The 16,904-nt window shown below is 39.3% G+C and overlaps 2 protein-coding genes across 2 annotated transcripts; both read left to right on the forward strand.

The window, feature by feature from the left end:
- Positions 1–269: 269 nt before the first annotated feature.
- SGCB (sarcoglycan beta) lies at positions 270–7,601 on the forward strand. Its single transcript, XM_066548440.1, has 6 exons — positions 270–342; positions 1,821–2,030; positions 2,809–2,994; positions 3,105–3,296; positions 3,815–3,946; positions 4,763–7,601. Exons 1-6 carry the CDS (start codon positions 319–321, stop codon positions 4,964–4,966), a joined length of 948 nt encoding a protein of 315 aa, XP_066404537.1. The 5' UTR covers positions 270–318; the 3' UTR covers positions 4,967–7,601.
- A 108-nt stretch (positions 7,602–7,709) lies between these two features.
- On the forward strand, positions 7,710–16,115 carry LRRC66 (leucine rich repeat containing 66). The gene is made up of 6 exons (XM_066548439.1): positions 7,710–8,569; positions 10,963–11,132; positions 11,644–11,974; positions 13,361–14,182; positions 14,297–14,933; positions 15,204–16,115. The coding sequence occupies exons 1-6, from the start codon at positions 8,074–8,076 to the stop codon at positions 16,093–16,095; spliced, it is 3,348 nt and encodes a 1,115-aa protein (XP_066404536.1). The 5' UTR covers positions 7,710–8,073; the 3' UTR covers positions 16,096–16,115.
- Positions 16,116–16,904: the final 789 nt, after the last annotated feature.

Consider the following 16,904-nt stretch of genomic DNA (forward strand, 5'->3'; position numbering starts at 1 on the left):
TCCCTTCGGCAGTATTCTTCGGGCGGCGCAGGTGTAATGGAGATGGTAATGCCAGCCCGGGCCCCTTCCCTGGGCTTGGCCGCGTCCGAGGGCTTCCACAGCCGCGGTGGTGTCTCAACGGCTGGCGCGGCGATGGCGGTGCCACGGTACTGGGGGGCTGCGAGGCGCCTCGGGGGGCGCGTGGACGGTTCGCGGCCGCCAGGTGACGCTGCCGGGTAACGACGGTGCGCGCCAGCCGCGGGGACCCGGCGCGCGGAGCGGCACCAGGGGGCGCTCGCGGGCCCCGCGCAGCGGCGGCGGCGGCGGTGGCGGGGAAAGATGGCGGCGGCCGCCCCCGAGCAGGTCCGTCCGCAGCGGGACGCGGGCACGGCGAGGCGCGGCGCCGTCCCCGCCGGGGCCAGGGGGAAGCGGGGCCGCGGGGAGCAGGCGGTCCGGCCGGGGGTGCTGCTCGCGGAGGGGAAGCGCGGGCGGGAGCGCCATTTTCGCCGCGGTGGGCGAGGCTGGTGTGGTGCCGGAGCGCTCCGGCTGGGGAGGGGAGAGACGGCGCTCGGGCGGCCCTTCCCGCCTTGTGCCCGGACAGTGTTCGGACGGGACGGGCTCGGGGAGAGACGGCCCGAGCCTGCTGTCCGAGCGGGGCGGCCCGGAGCGGCGCCGTCCTGCCCGGAGGCGTGGGTGTGTGACTGACAAATACTTCGTGCTCTGTGTGAGGCGCCTGGCATTGGAGCGGTGCGGGGACGCCGCCGCCGCGCCTGTCGGGGCGCTTGGCGCTGCCGAGGGGGCGGGAGGCAGCCGTGGGTGCCTGCGGGGCTCCGCAGCTCGTGTGCGCTCTGCAGGGTCACAGGGGGTCCAGAACATCTCCGAGGCAGCGAAGCCTCCACAAACTCGTCCAGGTCAAGCACCTTTCTCAACACCATCTCCTAATAGTTCTTCAACAGCAGAAGAAAATACGGTGTTGTTACTCATTACATCAGTGTAGATGTGTGCAAGTGTATTTACTTAAGGTGTAGCTTTAGGGTTCATTTCAAGTGAACAAACTTAATTCCATCCAAAAGATCAAACTCCTTCTTTGAAGATGTGAATCCCTAAGTAACAAACCGTTCCCTTCAAGGGAAGTGGAACAAAATTTTGGACAGCTACGAAAATACATCAAAGGTTTATTTTTACTATGAATATGTACAAGAGTTTCCTCTATGACTTTGTTATATTGACAGGATATCCCTTACAATCTCATAACTTCAGATTATTACATGAAAGCTACTCTGGCCAAGTTCCCCATGCCAGGTTTGAAGACTCACAGTATCTTTCCAATGCTGCGTGCAAGCAACAGGAGTTGAACGCAAACCCTGTGCTGTCAAACTAATTTAAAAACTGTATCCACCACACTCTTTTTGAATAGTCACTGGGAGTCTATCACAGATGAGCATGGAGGGAACTAAAATCCTGTGTATTGGCAGATGACCTGCCAATTATGTCCCATATCATCCCTGAGAGGTAAAAACGTAATTAATTTCTTGGTAGCTGGTTTTAGTTTTTTAACTGTAACAATATAATTAATCATTCCTATCTGCCATGATAAAAATGAGATATAAAGCCATATATTGTCTGAAAGTATCTGGATTTTAAATTTAGTCATTGTGCTAGCAGAGGTTGCTGTGGTTCTAAGTGTACATTCTGACAGCCAGCTGCCAGACTTAAATCTAATACTGAACATAATAACCAATATATCCCACTAGTCAATTTACATTTTTTGCATACATATGTGTGTGCCACTGTAGCTAATTTGCATGCCTTTTAAAGCTGACCCATGCCTTGTGTTACAGCAAAGCTCTAACGGCCCGGTGAAGAAGTCTATGCGAGAGAAGGCTGTGGAACGCAGGAATGTTAATAAGGAGCACAACAGTAACTTCAAAGCAGGATACATCCCAATTGATGAAGACCGTCTCCATAAGACAGGGTTACGTGGCAGGAAAGGCAACTTGGCCATATGTGTGATTGTTGTTCTTTTTATTTTGGCTATCATCAATCTGATTGTGAGTATAATAGCTATAGTGTAAGCAACATTAGGTCGTATTTCATTTTGACAGTTCAGTAAAAAAAATGTTTCCAGTATGGCTGAGGATTTAAAACATACTGAAGGAGATTCTCATTTTTCTTCTTTCTTTTTAGTTCTTTTTTAGTCTGAGCAAGGTTAGATGGAAGAATGGTGTAAGTTCAGGCATGAGTATTTTTGTAATAATGGTCACCTCATGAGAAGTGTTATTAGTACATAGCATTCAGGATATATGGCATATAAAACGTGGTTATATTTTATCTTACAGAGCTGTATGTGAGCATTAAGAATTAACAAGCCACTATAATTTAAAGCTTCATTGTTCTAATCATCACATTTTTATTGCTTGGTCAATGAGAAGTAACAAATTATTTTTCATAATTGCACATCCATCTGGGAGGATGCATTCTTGCAGTTCAACATATTATATACCAAGCTGAACTGTTCAGGAAATTTATTTAATTAATTATTACCCTTAAACAGAAAAAAGATATAACTATGGATGTGTTTTAATATTTCATATATGTATAAATCATTTCAGTTACTGTTTCAAGTAAGTCTAAAAATAATTTAAAATGCTTTTCATAATTAAATGTATTATGATGTTTTCAGTAGGAACAAACTAAAGTCAACTCACACTTAAAGCTCACTTTAATATTGGCATTAATAATTGTTCAAATAAAACATCTAATTAATACAATTGTGGTAGGAAGATCTGAACAATTAGCATAATCCTTTAAAATGTGTTTCTCTTTCAGATTACCCTGGTTATCTGGGCAGTGATAAGAATTGGTCCCAATGGTTGTGACAGTATGGAATTCCATGAGAGTGGCTTGCTGCGGTTCAAGCAGGTGTCTGACATGGGCGTCATCCATCCCTTATATAAAAGCACTGTGGGAGGGAGACGGAACGAAGACTTGGTGATCACTGGGAATAATCAGCCTGTAAGTTATACCATGAATTGAAAGTGTGTGAGCAACTAGAGAATTACACTCACATTGCTAATAAATGTTACATTTGAAACATCATTAAGTTCATGCCTTTGTTTCTGAAGATTGTATTTCAGCAAGGAACAACCAAGCTTAGTGTGGAAAAAGACAAAACTTCTATCACCAGTGATATTGGCATGGAATTTGTTGACCCACGAACACAAAATACTTTGTTCAGCACTGACTATGAAACTCATGAGTTTCATCTGCCAAATGGAGTTAAAATCTTGAATGTGCAAAAGGCCTCTACAGAGAGGGTATGTTTCTTATTTTTTGTAAGTAATGAGAATAAAGCCCATTGCTGGTTTCTGTAAGAGTAGAGTAGAGTTAGTGTTTTTATAGGGGGTTGAGTGTGCCTTTGGAAGCACTGAGCAATCCTGTTGCAGAAAAAACACACACAACTATAAATACATAGGAGGAACAGATTCAGTGAAAACAGAGGGGTAAATTTACATTATCTGTCTTAACAGGAAGCCTATATTTGGTACAAGTGTTAGCTGTGTTAGTAATTGCATGCCTTCCAGGGTTTCTTTTTTTACAGCAGTTTATACTAACATAAAAGATTAATTTTACATACCTTCCAAAATTCAGTGATCCTGTTTTGAAATTGACCATGGAAAATAACAAATATGCTGAAGTTAGTGGGCAGAAGGGAAATTCAAGTTTTTTATTAAATTGCACAGCACTGCTTTCAAGGTAATTAAAGTTACTCAGACAAACACAAGTGGCACATTTTCACTAATCCATAATACAGTTTTTTTGGTTGTGTTCTTAGATTACCAGCAATGCAACCAGTGATTTAAACATAAAGGTTGATGGTCGTGCCATTGTCCGGGGAAATGAAGGTGTTTTCATCACAGGCAAGACAATTGAGTTTCGAATGGGTGGAAACATGGAACTTAAAGCAGTAAGTACTTCAAATCGAAGCAATTTTTTTTAACAGCTTAGTTTCAAATTTAGGCTCATAGTAAACTGATGTAGCTTTATATAGCTTCAAACTTTATATAAATTACTCATGCATAAAAGTCAGTATATTTAGTAGGATTTAAATAGATGATTTATTACTTTGCTGTTAAGTAGTGGTTGAGTAAGTTCAGGTAACATTGATTTACTACTGTTAAGACACCTACTATGCAGTTAAAGCTAAGGTATTGACATGAATACCAAAGGGAGTTAATCTCCTCTGGAAGCTTAACCAGGGTTGACAACCTTTGCCAGACGAGCAGAGCATATAGTTTGGAGCATTACCTTCTGTGCTGCTGCTGTAAGACTCACTAGCATTCCTTTAAGATTTTTAGAGATTAAGATGGTAGTATATATGGAGCAATAGAAAAGAAGGATAAAAATAGAGGTATATGCACTTTCAGGTGTGAAGGAATTTCATGTATGAATTCAATTGCCTGTTTCATGTCCATATTTTACATTTACTGCAATTGCTAATAAGAATGTAAGATGAAAAGTCACCCTACTGCTGTCCTTCTCCGTATCGATCCACCACTGGAGTAGCAAAGTAATTGCTCACTAGAAATCCATAGGCATCACTATAATTTTCATTAAAAAATTAAACATTTGTATACATACCTTTTGTATTATTGTTGAATCTACAGCCATCCTGGAGATGTTATTTATCCATTAAACCAGCTTGTCCTTCTCAAAAACAATCTGCCTTATTTACGTTAGAAGTTGTAATTCTCCAATTTATTTTTTCCCCTCTCCTTAATAGGAAAACAGCATCATCCTGAACGGAAGTGTGATGGTCAGCCCAACACGGCTGCCGAGCTCTTCTTACGGGGATCAGTTCAACAACGGCAACTGGCTGCGCTTCAAGCTGTGCATGTGCGCTGACGGGACGCTCTTCAAGGTCCAGGTCACCGGGCACAACATGGGCTGCCAGACCTCTGCCAACCCCTGTGGAGCCACGCACTGAAACAACTGCTCCTGGGACAGGCCTCCTTGGTGTTTACATAGAGCTGTAGGAAGTAATTGCATGCCTTCCAGGGTTTCTTTTTTTACAGCAGTTTATACTAACATTTCTTACACAGTATTTTTAAGGAAAGGCTGTTACGGTCAGCAACGTTAGGTCATCATGCTGTTAGCTGCAATAGTGGCATTGAATCTGTAAGCTTTCAGTGTACATGCACACTGAAGTACCTTCTTGAATTGGGATCAGTGGAATATATGTAAATATATCTTGGCAACAACTCTACTGCCTACAGTTGTCTCTAGAGGAGGTTTTTGTCCTACATCCCAAGACCTTGAAGACTGCTGAGAACACAACTGCAGTCTCAAGTACTTCAACAGGAATGTCAACTTCTTGTTGGAAATAGATTTTCCTAGGATGGCTGAAATGGCAGACTTTTCTTTCTTTTTGATATATTGATTTACCCCAAACTTAGGGGGCTTATCAGATGTGTAACAAGAGGGGTAGCGGCAGATTCACTTTAAAATATTGCATTATTTCTGCCATGTATTCATTCTCACGTTGCTAAAAAATTATGCTATCATAAATACTATTTGCAAAGTAATACTGAGTATGGAAATTTAACTTGAATTTTGAAGTAGTCTTGTGGTTATTGAAGTGTTGCTTGAAATTCCATTCTATCTGTGCAGTTAATGCATTCTGCAGTTGCTTAATTTATGTGAAGTACATATAAAACGTGTTTCTAGTAAAAGTATATTTTTTAAAATGTACTTACAACTTGCTTACTACCCAAAAATAGTGTTTTCCTGGGTGTTCTAATGTGAATAGTGTCTGAGTCCATTAATCAATAGGTAATAATCTGAGTATAACTGTTGCAGCAGTGTCTGAGATAGATCTCTCCTTCCTCATAAATGTCAGTACTGATGCATTACTGAGAAAATCAAAACATTAAATTCTGAAGTTAAACTGCAGGTCTGTAATAATAAATGTGGTGGTAGGACATCAGGGTAAATACATGTGTATCAGAATTTGTCAGCAGTGAAACTATGGTGAACTGGGGCCTATTAGAGTCTTCCAACTGCTTTGGCAGCAGTGAGGTGTTTTGTGCTAAAAATAGACCAGCTATTTATAAGATTCTCTCTTTCCTCACCCCATGTATTCCTTCAGTTTAAAACAGCTTTGTTTTGCAGTAGCGTCAAGTAACCTTAATATTGGAGGTCTCAAAATGACTTTGTAACAGCTTTTTGACAAGTTTTTTGATAAGCACACACTTCTTTACCTAAAAATTATGTGAGTTTTACACATTTACTTCAGAATTGATTATTTGTTACAGGAAGATAAACTATCTACCCGTGTTTTACTGTGCTCAAAGTACATAGGATTGCATGAATCACAAATTGGCTCCTGCTGTAACAAGAAATTAATATCCAAGGTCCCAGTTTCTGAATTTACTGGCAGGCAGTAAGCACTCATGCAGAATGTGTATGGTTGGAAGTGATTTTTGGAGGGGTATTCATCAGTCAGGCATTATGGCACATGGGGGAGGTCAGAGGAGTCATATTTCCCTCACTGCTCAAAGGCAAAGCCAGATTTTGATGCTCAGTAGTTGTTGCATTTTTGGGGCTGGACAGCAATAGAGCTGTTCTGACAAAATTGGAATAAGCAGAATATAATGCAGCAAAAACTACTGAGTTCTCACATTAAAGATTGTTGGGAAGTACTAACATGTTGTAACATTGCGTACTTCCTTCATGGACCTCATAGTTTTATCACAGTTAATAGTTACTAAACACTTTAACACACATTTTGCTGCTTTACACCCACCTGTGCTGCTAAGCAGTGCCTCAATTAGTATCTGTTAGAGTTAAGAGGAGGAAATGAACTAACGTTTTTAGAATTTTCACTCTCGTGCTAATGGAAGTTGGTCACTTTATATATACAAATGCAAACACATATTAAAAATATAAAGAGCGGTATCCTCAAAGCTGAAGTACATGTTGAAAATAACAGATACTACCTTGGTCAAGTAGGTTAAACACATATTAAAGCTCTTCTCTGATTAATACTGACATGCCTATATGCTAGTATTGGATTCTTGTAATTTTCAAGAGTTCTTTTTAAAATACTGTGTGCAATGTACTGTGTGCTGAAAGATTTGTCACAAAGGTACTCTTAAATCATGATCTGCAGAATTGTTTTTGAAGTGTGGATTTTTTTGATCAAAATGTAGCAAAACCAATCATAAAAATACCAAATGAAATAAATTATCAAATTTGCTAGCCACTATGTATTGTTAATATATTTTATATTTATATTACACAGTTTGAGAAATGTTGGTACCACACATGCCTCTGTTGAGCATTTACTTGTTTATCTTCTAACTGCCTAAGGTACATTTTTCTATATGTATTTAAAACACTGAGTGGAACACTGTTTATTTCAGTCCCACTGATGCACTTAAGATTCTGCATGTATAAAGTGTATTCTACATGCCTCTGTAAAATGCCATACTGGGTATGCTGAAACAACTTGCATGTGAAGAGCTCTCACCATCTCTAAGTCTGGTGGTTGTTCCAATGGGTGAAAGGCAGTAGAATTTCAAATGCTTGTTTTGAAATAAAACAATAAATTCTGAGATGCAGCTGCAGTCCAGAAGTGTTATTTGTAAGAACATGGTTTTTCATTAAAATACATTGTTGTGTTATTGATATGACAGCTGGAAGTATAAAAATTGTTCCACACCTGTTTGTCATAGGTTGTATGTAGTGGACTTTGCTCAGTGTAATTGTGTGCAATACCTGAAGCAGAGTTCAAAAGTCTCCACTGTTGTTAGATCTCAAGCTCCCAAGAAGTTGTGTTTCTCGACCAAAAGGCTGGAAAAGGAAAAAAAAAAAGGTTCTAATTGTTTTTGGGATAGATGGGGGGAGGAGGGAGGTTACCAGTTTATGAATGCTCTTTTTGAAAATAAGACTCCAAAACTGAATGTTCAAGGCCGAATGTTGGTAATGCTGTGCTTATTCGGTGTTGATTTTTTTTTAATGTCAAACTCTTAATGCTTTCTATCCGTGTTGTGCTGAATTTAACCATAATTGTACATTTTACATATAGATACTATGGATAACTATCACTGGCATGTCATAGCTGTGGTCCTTTACTTTAATCTTCCTGGATCAGTGGGAGCCAAGTCCCAGCGGATCCTTCCTGCTACACATCGCCATTCAGAGTGCCGGTGGGATGGGCAGTTCTTGCTCAATTGCTCTTTTACCAGAATATCTACTATTCCAGAAGATACATCACAAACAGCAGTAACAGCTGATTTGAGTTACAATTATATTAAAACTTTTGTGTGCTCTGATGGAAGAAATGAAGAGTGGATGCTAAAACACCTGAACCTCAGTAACAACCTGATTTCTGAACTCACCTTAACTACTTGTACAAATTTACCCAATTTAGAAACTCTAAACCTCAGTGGTAATGCCATCCACACCCTCACACTGGAAATGCCTGCACCGGCACACGGATCTAAAAAGTACAGCATTGTTGATCGTCTCCTGCCTGCTTTGAAAGTATTGTCAGTTGAAAGAAACAATCTTAATACAGTTCCAAGAGGTAAGCATTTCAAAAATCTTTAAGGACTTGATTCCCAAGGGGTAGGTTGGCTTTGGATTTAATTCATACATCTTACTGAATCCAGACTGTGACTTTCTCATTTTATTATACTTAAGGTGGGGGAAAGTTCCACTGGCAAATACAGAGGTGGAAGTAAATCGGTTGTTTGTTTACTTTGTTAAGTTTTTTATTGCAGTGTTAGCAACTGTACTGCATTAACAGCAATCAAATATAACCAGTTTTATCCTTAGGGAGCCCAAGCAGTACTCTTACTTGTTGTATAGAAAGGGGGAGTATGAATCTTTAGAAAACTACCAGCCTCCACATCCCAGTCGTGGACTTTGACGCCAAAAAAATTACAGATCATACTACCCTTCAGAAGGAAATTAACACTCTTAAATAAAACTTACTGTAGTTTGGGTATTTCAGAGACAGGAAAATATATTTTTTTCATTGCTAACAATTTTGCTCAGTGCCATTTAATACTCAATCACAGCGACATCTTGGTGTAACAGGAGAGGGCTGCAAGTCTTCAAGAGACTTTGAGAAGGGCTTTGCTGGTCACTGAACTATGCTGGGCAGCTTAGCCTTATCCAGGGATGAGTCACAGTGACCAAACAGTTTAAATGAAGCAGAAGCTACCAGATGAGCAACCCTGTCCTGTACAATATGTTGAATTTATTGATGTCTGATAACACCATCGGATTCATGAGTTTGAAAATACAGGAGGACAAGTGATGACAAACAAAAATGCCACTTATCCCACAAAGTCACACAAAGATAATATATTTGCCCCTACACATGGATCATGAAAGTTCCATTTTTCTCCTTTTATGCTATTAAATAATTCTCTGGCACACAGGAAACCCGTTTCATTTAATGATTTTGTAGTGTCGGTATAGACAAGCTATCTGAATAGACAGTATAGAAAAGCTTACATTTTAAAATATATCTATTAAGATTTGATTTCTTTTGATACAGATAAAAATGATTTCATTGGATTTAGATAAATATGACTGGCCATTATAGGATGCCTCAGAAGGTCAGACAGATCAATCCTCTTCTATAAGAGACTCTCAGGTTTTTAAGTTCAAATTGCTGTGCATGATACCACCATACTTCAAGTTATACTTAAATCCTATATTCATTTAAATACATGTTCAGAACCCTATTCTTGTCCAGAAGACTTCACTAAAATTCTGAGGTTTAAGCTCTGGAAAGAAAACACAATATGCAGTTCTATACCAGAAGTTTCCCACAGAAAAACCCTTCCCTCACCTTTCCCCACCCACCCCAGGAGTAAGGCTGCTGACCACTGCTGCCATACCAGTGTATATTTTTGGCACAAACGTAAATTCAGGGAAGTAGCACAGTACAATTCCTCATGTAGGTACACTGGTGAATTTATGAAGTGTCAGAACTACTGTATGCCTTTCCTAGCACCCACCTCTAGTTTTATACCAGGAATGAATCATTCTCTCTGCTTTTCACAATAAACCCAAAGATCAATTACTCAGCAAACAGAACTGCTGTCTGAGAAAAGAGGTTACTGGTAAACAAGGTGACACCAAGGGCAAAATTGTTAAGAACTCGTAGCTTCTCAACAATGCTGTATGATCAAGAATCACTTCAGAGTGGCACTGTGGTGTTGAGCACTCAGCATCAGTGGGCATGCTGAGTGTTCAAGTGCCTGCCTTTCCACTGGACCCTGCACATTGGAGCTTCAGGGGCTGCCTTCACAGCACCTCAAAACAATTAGGTGTCTCCAGCAAACAAAAGTGTTCTTTATGCAAGGTGGATGTCATTGTAGCTAGGATACACTGAAGAATAGACTGTCATGCTTCGTAATTCACAGGCAGATAGGCATAGGCAACAACATGGTTTTGTTTTCATTTGGTTTTACATCCTAGGAATACAGTTCAAGTAATTCCACATAAGAAGAACTCCCAAAAAACTGCACATCCAAATGGATAGGAGATACAGTATCACCTTTTGCATCTCTTTTACTTGCAATTAGCATATTTGGATCTTGTCAACTCAATATATTCTATTCTATATCCTACCTCCAGTTCTCCAGAGAAGCTTGCTCAAAGTACAGAGATCAAAGTCAGAATAATTTTGATAGCACAAAGAAATGCTAGTGGCTTTTATGAAAGTGTCAATTTTTAAGAATTCATTGACTGTGAATGTTTTAATGTGCCAGCTGTTGATGCTATGCAGCTTTTAGAATGGGACAACCCCTGATTAGGAAAGGCATAACACAAAGGCTGCAGCCACTCATTGCAATAGTGAGGAATGGAAGGAATCTTGTGGCAAAGAATTTTATAAAGAACACTTGATGCAATTGAGAAAGCAAAAAAATGAAATATAAAATAGGGTTTTTTTCTTCCTAGGTCTAGGCCTCCTGCAGTCTTTACAAACTGTCCATATGTCATCCAATGCCATACAACAGATTGATCCAAAGGATTTTCAAAACTGCTCACAGCTGAAAGACATTGACCTGCGAAACAACAAGATAACTAAAATTCATCCAGATGCCTTCAGAGATCTCAACAAATTACAGGTTTTAAAGCAATACAGCTGTTTCAATATTTTATGGTAATCATTAAAGAGATTATTTACCAACTATTCAGCATGATTATATGGTTCTGATTATAATACTAGTGTAGAATTTAAAAACTAGAGAAAATGGTGAAAATAATATTTTATATATTTCCTTTTTATATGTAGGAAAACACACATGCTGAAATGTAATAGATATAACCATAAATTCACAATTTCTTTATGCCACAAACCAATCCATAACAATACATGTCCCTTTCTACCCCCACTCCTTCCATGGCAAGAGCTCTGCAGCTCCCTATTCACACAGGTAAGTCTACAATGGCAGAAATCTAAACACCACCATTTAAACTTTTCATCTACATTAAAAAAGCTTAAAACAACATTACTGAAATTCTAAGCAGGTTCACAGAAATCAGAATTGCTTGTACACTGAATCACTGTTGTAAGATGTTGCAATACGAATTCCACTGTAAGCCTTATCAAATTAATTCTGTGTTGTTTCCATATAGGTCGTGGATCTCCGTGAAAATGCTCTGACAATCCCTCTACCACAGATACTAGTCAGTTTGAACTTTTTTCAACTTGAAGTGTATTTCTCAAAGAATGCCTGGATATTTAACTGCAGGCTAAATGCTTTTAAACAGTTCTTTCATTTTGTCTTTGACTCCACAAGGCAGAAATGGAGCCTTTCCTACAATAAGTCTGCCAACAACCCCCAGAAACCTCTGCTGTATCTTTCAAGTTTCCATTTAAACTGCAGGCACAATGTTGTGCTCAGAAGGGCTACAATCCCAACAGGGAACACATCAGTGCTGACCTGTAACTTGGACAACATTAGGGGTATGTAAATCAGGCACTCCATTCAAATGTTACTAAAATCCAAATGAATGCAGAATGATCAAATAACTCTGGTTTTAAAAGTGTCTTTCTAAAGACACTGTTTAACTGAATAACAATTTAACATGCAAAAATATTTCATTAGAAAGTAGCATTCTGCTTAGAATATTTGAAAGTTAGGTTTCCTGAGTCTTCATCTCCTTCCTTACATTAAAGGAGGAAGTGATGCTAAATTCCATACAAGTAAGTTTCAGTAAGAAATGCATTGCAAATGTATCAGTTCATTTTGGACTGAAACAAAGGACTGAACAGCAGGGTGGCACTTCTGAGGCATGTAGAAAACCAAGAAGGATGCAATAGTTTTCAGTATTCAGTTACAGCAAAATTAATTGAAGGTTTATTTGCAGGGAAGAAGATTTCTAGTTCTTCTAATTAAGTACAGCCACTGTAGCACACACTTCACTTACATTTAAAATTAATAAAGAACATTGAAGGTATAAGCAACAAAATCTAAAGAGCCAAGACTTACTATGGAGATGGAAAACTAAGACCAAACTCAGAGCAGAAGGTGTATTTGCCATGTGCCATAAGACAAAATGGTTTAACTCTAATGGACTAATAGCATTTGGAGGTGGTAAGGCTTTCCCCTGGGAATATTTCATCCCCAGTGAAAATATGCAGGACCTACCAGAAATGCCACCTGCTCTGTTTACAAGAAAAGTCACAGGAACCTGGATTAAATCAACACATTGGATTGCAGCAAAACTCAGCTGGGAACAAAAGCTGATCCAAAGACAAAGCCAAAAATGCAACTTTGAAACAAATTGCTAAAAGCCAACAACCAGCCATGGCCCACACTAGCTCAAGTTTGGAACAATTGCTCAGTCTGTACAAATACCCTTGATTTACAGACTTTTTTTGCTGCAGTCAGATCAGGAACTACAGGAAAATCACAGTGATTGAAACACTGGCAATGAAGAGGTGATGTTTTATCCCACAGGTGCACACAGTGACCATGGCCAGGCTGCAGAGCATCTGGCTGTAGATGTCTCTTCCACAAGGAAGATCAGGAGGTGTTTCTAGAACAACTCTGAACTTGCTTAGATTATTTCAGTGACCTACTTCCTCACATTACCATTTTTCTTGTAAAGTCTACGATTAAGACCCCACATGTACTGTGTTTTTAGATGGGAGACAGTGGGGACAGGCCTGTAATATGCTTTAACAGACTTCATACCATGTAAAATCACTTAGGATGGATAAAAGGAAAATGAGGCTTATAATAAACTGTTAAAATTATGAAAGATAGTCCAGAGTATATTCTTAACAACATACCCAAGTATACTATGCTTTTAACAAAGACTGAGTTTGTATTTTCGTTCATTTCAGGCAATGGAGTCTCCTGGTGGACACCTAAGGGCAGAATTTCAAAAAATCACAGTCTTCCTCATATGACACTGGATAAAATGAATAATTTAGTGATATACAATGCTGAGAAAACTGCTGAAGGATTATATTTGTGTCTTTTTAATACAACAAAAGAGAAATATCTGATTTACAATATAGAGGTGAAAGAAGGAGTGTCAGCATTTTTGGTTCGAAAAACCAGGGACACTCTTTTTAGAGAGAAAGAAACTGAGCCAAACTTTGCACTGGCTGTCTCCCTCTCTGTGCTCATTACATTTGTTTGTGCTTTTTGTCTGGGTGCTTTTGCTAGACCCTACCTGGAGAGCCTGTGGAGACTCATGCGCAGGAACAAAAATTCAGGTTCAGAACACACGTATTCTAACCAAGCTTTTTCAGATGAAACCTTGAGCAGAGACTCTTCTGCAAGCAAGCCAACAAATATGCAGCGTAATACGTTCAATTGTCCTAAGAATTCTTTAAGGAACACACAAATTTTTCCTACAGAAGCTTCTACTGTGTATGAAAATGTCACTGGCAGTGGTGTACATTCACCAAATCCCAAAGCAGAGTACCAGAAACAAAGCAATACTGAGATCAACATGAAGAAAATACCAATGTTTTCAAAAGCCCAAACTAGTAGTGACAATAATGAAAGCATAAATGTTTATGATACTGGACTATTTTTTGTAAGGACGGATTACCAGAACAGCAACAAAATAACACCAAACAGCAAACTAAGAAACAACTCTGGTCTGCTGCAGTCTGAGATCACAAAAGCTACACCAGATTCTCCAGAAAGAAAAGGTGCCCTTTCACATAATAAACCCAGGCAAACTAGAAAATTTATGCAGGGAAGGCAAAGCTGTGAAGAACAACTTTGTCTAAATGGCAACAAAAATATACATAGTGATGTTGGAGATTTTATTTCACCCAGTAGCTTCAGAAGAGATGCAGATATTGAGAAGTTAGGCATCTATGAAACAATAGAAAAATTTCCCATGACAGAGCATGACTGTAAAAGGATACATTCAGATGAAAAAGATGCTACAGCTGATATATTTGGTGACAGTTCTTCAGCTGAAGGGACTCCATTCACAATGAGTGACTGTAGTTCTTTAGCAGACTTTGAAGTGGAACATCCTGGTGTTAGTGACAACCTGCCAGTGTGTCAGTCACCTCTAGATGAAGCCAACACAGACAGTGGAACTGAGAAGTTTGTAACACCACCAGAGTCTCCAAACAATACTGCTGAACTTCAGCAGACTGGGAAAAATGAAGATGAGAACAGTGCCTATTTTGAAACCACTATTAATTATGGATCAGACACCACCATGCAGGGAACAGCATCCCCTTACACTGATAAAAGCAGTAGCCACATAAGCGTGTCTGATCCAGATACAGTTAGTTCTTCAAGTCAAGAAATTCCAGTTACATTTGATTATTTTACTAATGTAGAGTCAACAGTAGAAAACTCTATTTCTGATTCTTTCCACAGTCAAAGAACAGATTTTGGTAACAGGGTACTTAAGTTAAAACTTTTTCCCACATATGACACAGAGAAAACTTCTGAAGGGGATGAACTGCAGCTTTCTCTGCTTCCCAGAGAATCACAGCATTCCCTCACTTTCAGTCACACAGAACAAAAAGGAAATGCACCAGCAGGAAGCACAGATGAGCACATAGCCAGGAACTCCCCTGAAAAGAATCATGGTGAAGCAGACATTAATGCAGAGTCAACAGAAGAAAACTCTATTTCTGGTTCTCTCCACAATCAAAGTACAGATTTTGGTAACAGGGTACTTAAGTTAAAACCTTTCCCCACATATGACACAGAAAAAACTTCTGAAGAGGATGAACTGCAGCTTTCTCTGTTTCCCAGAGAACCACAGCATTTCCTTACCTTCAGTCACACAGAACAAAAAGAAAATGCACCAGCAGGAAGCACAGATGAGCACATAGCCAGGAAGTCCCCTGAAAAGAACCATGAAGCAGACATTACATTACAAAGAAACACGAGTACATCTGAGGACAATGGCTTTATTTTTGCTCCCATTGATACTGATTTGAATGAAGTTGTAAAAAAACCATCACTGCTGCATTCCAGCCAAAAATCATCTCTTCAATTGCTGCCTGAACACACAGCTGAAAAACATTTCATGTTTGTTACACAGCAAGATGACTTGCTACCACAGGAGAAGCAGGCTTGTGTAGATGAAATGCAAGGAGGTTCTGATGAGAAAAATTCTGATGGACTCACAGAATTGCAGGATATCGGCAATCACAGCCTGCCTGAAGAAACGCAGTCTTGTAGTCCTACAGCAGTTCTGCTGCATCTTCATAGTTCTGGGAAAACACAGTCAGAATACACGACAGATGATCCCTTCCAACTGGATCAGAGTGATGAGGATGAATATTCCTTCTCAATCCCACAAGGTTTCTTCAATGAAAGCACACCATACAGCTCATGTTCCTTCCCACAAAAGCCTACAGGAAATACTGAAATCTCTGAATCCAGCAAGATGAAGGATCACACTACTTTGTCAGAACTGGAGAACCACTCTGCAACAACTGGAGAACACCTCCAAAATTCCAGTGAAAATCTTAGCCAAAAAAGTCGGACAAATTCGGGACAGAATCAGTTTTTTGTTAAGAGGAAAAGAGCATTTGATGGATTTGCTAATATTTTGCAAAGCAGGAAAACAAACTTCAATAGCTGAAACACAAAACGGTAATACTAAGCTCCCACAGTTTATGTCACTACAGCAGGTGCAAACATTATTTTGTTTTAAAGTGAAATTACTTCTGTTTAGAAGGGTACTCGTAAAAAAACCAAGAATAGACTTTATAAAAAGCTACTCCAGAATATTAACAAAGCTTTTGCCGAATTATGTTTACTTTCTCATTAGTGGTAGTTGATACTAATACATCATTTCCCTTGGAATTTGCTTCAGATACTCAGTTTTGTCTTTTTGTCTAAAATAAATGCAATATGGAAATTTATTACTATTACTGTGTTTTCTTATGAGACTCAACCTATATATACAGTGAAATAGTACATACCATTGTCTTCTGCTTTTTGAACCAGATTTGTGGATTATCTCTGAATTCCTAGTGTTGCAAAGATAAGTAAAGTCCAAGAAGTATTCAATTACATTTCAAAAATTACTTTTTAACTTGGCAAAAGAGAGAAAACCACCTTTCTCAAAGACACAGAATAGAGTTCAATTCTGCAGAAACATCAGTTATAGAAATGTAGCTGTAATGGGACGTGAAGTTTGCAGATGTGGTGACACAGGCATGGTAATTTTAAAAGAGACAAAGGATCCTATATCCACTTGAGAATTTTATTTAAGAGGGGAAAAATCAAGAGCAGTTGAAAACTGCTATTTTAAAACATCAGTAGCCAAAAGATAGCAATTGAAAGGTAACTTTACCTCTGAACATAGCCCAAGGCCCTTTCAACAGACTGTACCACTGATGCAGTCCTTGAAGGGAAATGTCATCATGAAAGGGAGCAGACCCAGTT

The sequence above is a fragment of the Molothrus aeneus genome, chromosome 4 (assembly GCF_037042795.1).
Source record: "Molothrus aeneus isolate 106 chromosome 4, BPBGC_Maene_1.0, whole genome shotgun sequence".
Lineage (NCBI taxonomy): Eukaryota > Metazoa > Chordata > Aves > Passeriformes > Icteridae > Molothrus > Molothrus aeneus.

Bases quoted from the DNA above. Each gene is read 5' to 3' on its own strand.
- SGCB (XM_066548440.1), top strand. From the start codon at position 319: ATGGCGGCGGCCGCCCCCGAGCAG. The intron at 2,031-2,808 runs GTGAGTATAATA...TTTCTCTTTCAG, and splicing joins TGGCTATCATCAATCTGATT to ATTACCCTGGTTATCTGGGC. The intron at 2,995-3,104 runs GTAAGTTATACC...TTGTTTCTGAAG, and splicing joins TCACTGGGAATAATCAGCCT to ATTGTATTTCAGCAAGGAAC.
- LRRC66 (XM_066548439.1), top strand. From the start codon at position 8,074: ATGGATAACTATCACTGGCATGTCATAGCTGTGGTCCTTTACTTTAAT. The intron at 8,570-10,962 runs GTAAGCATTTCA...TTTTCTTCCTAG, and splicing joins TCTTAATACAGTTCCAAGAG to GTCTAGGCCTCCTGCAGTCT. The intron at 11,975-13,360 runs GTATGTAAATCA...CGTTCATTTCAG, and splicing joins TAACTTGGACAACATTAGGG to GCAATGGAGTCTCCTGGTGG.